Consider the following 4,266-nt stretch of genomic DNA (forward strand, 5'->3'; position numbering starts at 1 on the left):
GTTGGGCTAATTGTGGTTCTAAGGACTACCTGTATACAAGGGGCTTTGGTGTTCTTGGTAGTTCCTTGATTGGGGTGATGCTTACTGATTGATTGTTGGGCTAGTCCTGGTATTAATCTCTTCTTATTTGGTATTGATTGTTGGCAGAGGTGTTTTGATATTTTTCTTTCCTTTTTTAGCTTTTGGATTGTCTTTCCTGTTGGTTTCTGTTTACTTAAGGATTCAAGAGCGCTTACACATTTACATGTGCTGTATACGCAAGAGATGTGTATGTGTAAGTTTGTGTGTATGTAAATATAGGAATGCCTATATTTTACCTATAGCTCTATTTATACAGCTATAGCTGTATATATATATTTTTTTAAAAAATACGGTATGTCCCATGCCAAAATTAGATTCTGCTTACTGTGGGATAATCCCCCTTCCTATAACTGTTAACACTGTTTGCAGGCAGGAGGAAAAAATCAAGCCACCTGCCTTTAAAAAGGGGGAGGAAAGAAGTCAGATCCAGAAAACAAGCCCTTTCCTCATAACTAGTGGGCCTCTCTGGACTTTTGCAGCCCCAATAAAACAGCCATTAGCAATGCAGCAGTACTCAGTACAATTTGGGAAATCTCCTGATCTAAAGATGGATAAAAGCCATCTTTTGCAAAGTTTTTGTAAAAGACATGGTTTTTTAAAAAATCTCTTCCTGGGCTAAGCTGATGGTCCTTGTTTTCGAAGGACTAATCCAGGGGTCTTCAAACTTGGCCCTTTTATGACTTGTGGACATCAATTCCCAGAATTCCTCAGCCAGCAAAGCTGGCTGAGGAATTCTGGGAGTTGAAGTCCACAAGTCATAAAAGGGCCAAGTTTGAAGACCCCTGGACTAATCATATCTTTCACACACACCTGCAAAAGGACATTTTGCACTCTTGAGCTCCTGCTGCTGCTGCTGCTAAGGCCCTTCCTCACCGGGGTGACTTACAAGGTCCTCCAGCATCCTAGAGCCGTCGCTGTAAAAGCCCGTTTGTCCCCCTTAACTGTACTGTGTTATCTTGGGCTGGAGCTCTCGGCCAGGAAGCAACGGGATTTTTTTTCCCCCAAAGTCCCACCGCCTCTCTCTCCCTCCCTCCCTCCCTCCCTCCCTCCCTCCCTCTCTCCCTCCCTCTCTCTCTCCCGCCCCCCCCCCCACAACCCTTTCTTTTTCTTTGCGAAATCAGACTCCTGGCTCCAAGCCATTGTTGGGGGTGGCGACCGGCTGCTTCTGAGAAAGCCATTGGCTCCTCCAGGAGAAGCCCCGCGGCTCTCCCACTTTGGCTCCTCCAGGAGAAGCCCCGCGGCTCTCCCACTTTAAACCCCGCGGGCGTCCGGGCGGAGGGCAGCGATGAGTCCGGCCGCTTTCCAACTCTGGAGGGATTATTTCCAGCTGGCCAAACTAGTGGAAGGCATGGGCCGATGCGAGCCCTCCGAAGAAGAAGAAGAAGAAGAGGAAGAAGGAGAAGAAGAAGAGCCCGGCCTGCAGGCGGCGGGAGTCCCGCCGGACCAGCAGCGCCAACTTTTCCCGCGGCGGCAGCGGCAGCTCCAGCGGCAGCTGGTGGACAAGCCTCCCTGGGCCGCGGGCGGACGGGAGGAGCCCAGCTGTTCTTTTTGCAGGCGGAACGGGGAGTCGCGCTCCATCTACACCTCCCATCGGCTGAAGGACGAGGCCGGCCGCGTGCAGTGCCCCATCCTGAGAAGATACAAGTGTCCTCAGTGCGGGGCGTCGGAGGACTTCGCGCACACGCGGAGGTTTTGCCCTTTAACGAAGCGGGATTATATATCCGTGTACACGCGCTGCGTCAGGAACTCCACTGGGAAGAGGGGGAAAAAGGCAAGTCGCCGAAAACACGAGCCCTCGTTGTTTTCCCCCTCGATATAGACTTTGCATATATATATATTTTTTTTAAAAAAAAATCCTTTTCCCCCATCCCAGATTTGAAAGCCACCGGAATGTATCGGCGGCGGCTCTAATAGGCGAGTACAGGCGATTGCTTGTAACTACCGAAAGGACACAGATAACGGTCGGGGTTGTTGTTTTTCTCCATACAGCAGTGCCAACCCTTAAGTGCTTTTGGCGTTCAGCGGGATTAGGAATTTCTTCCTTTCTAGATCTAAATCGAAGAAGGACCGGGAATAAATACCCTTTGCCCGTTTTACCTCCGGGTGCCACGCTGCCCGGCTGCTCTCCAAGCCATGACTTTAGCGCAGCGTTTCCCAACCTTAGGAACTTGAAGATGCGTGGACTTCAACTCCCAGAATTCCCCAGCCAGCTGGCTGGGGAATTCTGGGAGTTGAAGTCCACGCATCTTCAAGTTCCTAAGGTTGGGAAACGCTGCTTTAGCGAGCTACCCATTTTACAACGCGCCCTCCAAAAGTTGATCTTGAGTTATAGTTTGGCGTAACAGGTGGAACGATTTAGTGGCTAACTCAACAAATTGGATCTGACTGATTTTTTGTTGTTGTTGTTGTTGTTTGTGGGAATCCCTATACAGGGCCAGCAACGAGGAGGAAACGTGAATTCCTGAGTGGGGCCAAAAAAGAGTTTTGTGGGGGAGGTAGGAGAGGATCTGAGATCTAGTTAGCAACATGTTGACATTTCTTAAATTGTAGCCCAATCCTATACTGGGCCTGCTTTTTATCCCATAGAAGAGCCTGTAACTCTTACTATGATCTGCATGTTAAAAAGTACTAATAATTTAATTGTTTGAGAGGGAAATTCTACTTATTTCAGTAGGATCAAGAAGTTTGATGTAGAGATACAATAGTTTCCACTTGTCAAAGATTTTGCTAACATCTCTTTAAACCCACAAGGCGCAAAGGTTTGTGTGCTGCAGCTCATTTCATCAGATGCAGGGGAGTAGTGTGTAGCAGGATGAGGGGAAAATGGAAGGGAAGAACAGGGTAGTTATGCAAATGAAGATCATGTGAGACAGATCACAACTAATGGGTTTGTTCAGGCCTCCCATTAAGAAGTTTTAGGCTTTTCATCACCCCATTGTCATGGAAAAGCCACTTGGTTCCAGAACTGTTATTTTGAGATCTGTACTGGAATATCCTGGATGGTCGAATGTTTTGTTATTCCATTGTCCTGATGTCAGATTTGTATCTCAGAATAGCACTGCTGGCAAATCACATTAGGAAAAAGCATATGAAATTGCTTGTAGCTTTGTTTAGGATGGTGTTGGGACCCATATGTTGGTGGCAGTGTCAACACAAGGGCAAGTAGATATCTGGATTTATTGCTATTTGATTCTCTTGGTGGCATCCTTGCCCTGTTATTTGTTACTTGTGAGAATTTTTTCTTCAGGTTGTCTATACAAGTACGGATATCAGGACTAGTGGCTGAGATAGCGCACTGCCGTTGTTCAGTGTGGCTTGTAGTGTATTAGTAGTGTATATGAATATGAATGCCATGTATATGAGTGCCTTGAGCGGTGAGCTGGAGGTGTTCAGTGGTAGATATATAAATTTTAACAAAGTAAAAACTGTAACAGAAAATAGAATAAAGAAGTGAGAAAAGAAAGATGATAAAGAATTGGTTTCTGATTTTCTTGAGACAGCAGTTATATGTTTTACCCTAAGATTAGATCATACTTTCCTTCTTTTCATAAACTCTTCTTTCTAATCTCCAAACCTATAAATTCCAAGTTTATACTTCTCTTTTTTTTAAGCAAAAAGGCCATGGCATAGAGGTTTCCAAACACTAATAAATGTATTTGTTGATCTGTCACTAATCAAGTTAATTTTGCCATTTCTGCTAATTCTGGCATTTTAACCAGCCATTCCTCTGTTTTAGGTAGTTCAGAGCCTCCATTTTTGTCCATATAGCACTCTTTTGCAATATTCGTGTATAAAAATAATCTTCCTTAGCTCTTTTCTAATTGACTACCCATTACTCCCAACATGAAGTGTTCTGGTTTCAGTTGAATGATGGTTTTTAAAATCCTATCATTGTGCATATTTTCACACATTTCTTTCTGGCATTTTTACAAGTCCACCAGTCATGATAAAAGGACCGTTTGTTCACATTTCCAACATATATTTGAAGTATTTTATACATTCTTAACAATTTTTCTGGAGTTGTTTACCAATGGAACATCATTTTATTAAGAAAAATCACAGGCCATATTTTTGTGGTCAGTAAACTGATGTTGTGGAAGCTGTTGGTTTAGATTGGGGAGGGCCAGGTTCAAACTTAGCAACTCAACTCAGAGAACCAATGGACTGAATCAGTGAACCCAGTCA

General features: G+C 44.7%; 1 protein-coding gene across 1 annotated transcript; it reads left to right on the plus strand.

Moving 5' to 3' along the window:
* Positions 1-1,366: 1,366 nt before the first annotated feature.
* Positions 1,367-1,900, plus strand: NANOS3 (nanos C2HC-type zinc finger 3; the record flags this gene model as incomplete). The annotated part of the gene is made up of 1 exon (XM_083356607.1): positions 1,367-1,900. One exon carries the CDS (start codon positions 1,367-1,369, stop codon positions 1,898-1,900), a length of 534 nt encoding a protein of 177 aa, XP_083212733.1.
* Positions 1,901-4,266: the final 2,366 nt, after the last annotated feature.

This window comes from Vipera ursinii (genome assembly GCF_947247035.1).
Source record: "Vipera ursinii genome assembly, chromosome: 2".
NCBI lineage: Eukaryota > Metazoa > Chordata > Lepidosauria > Squamata > Viperidae > Vipera > Vipera ursinii.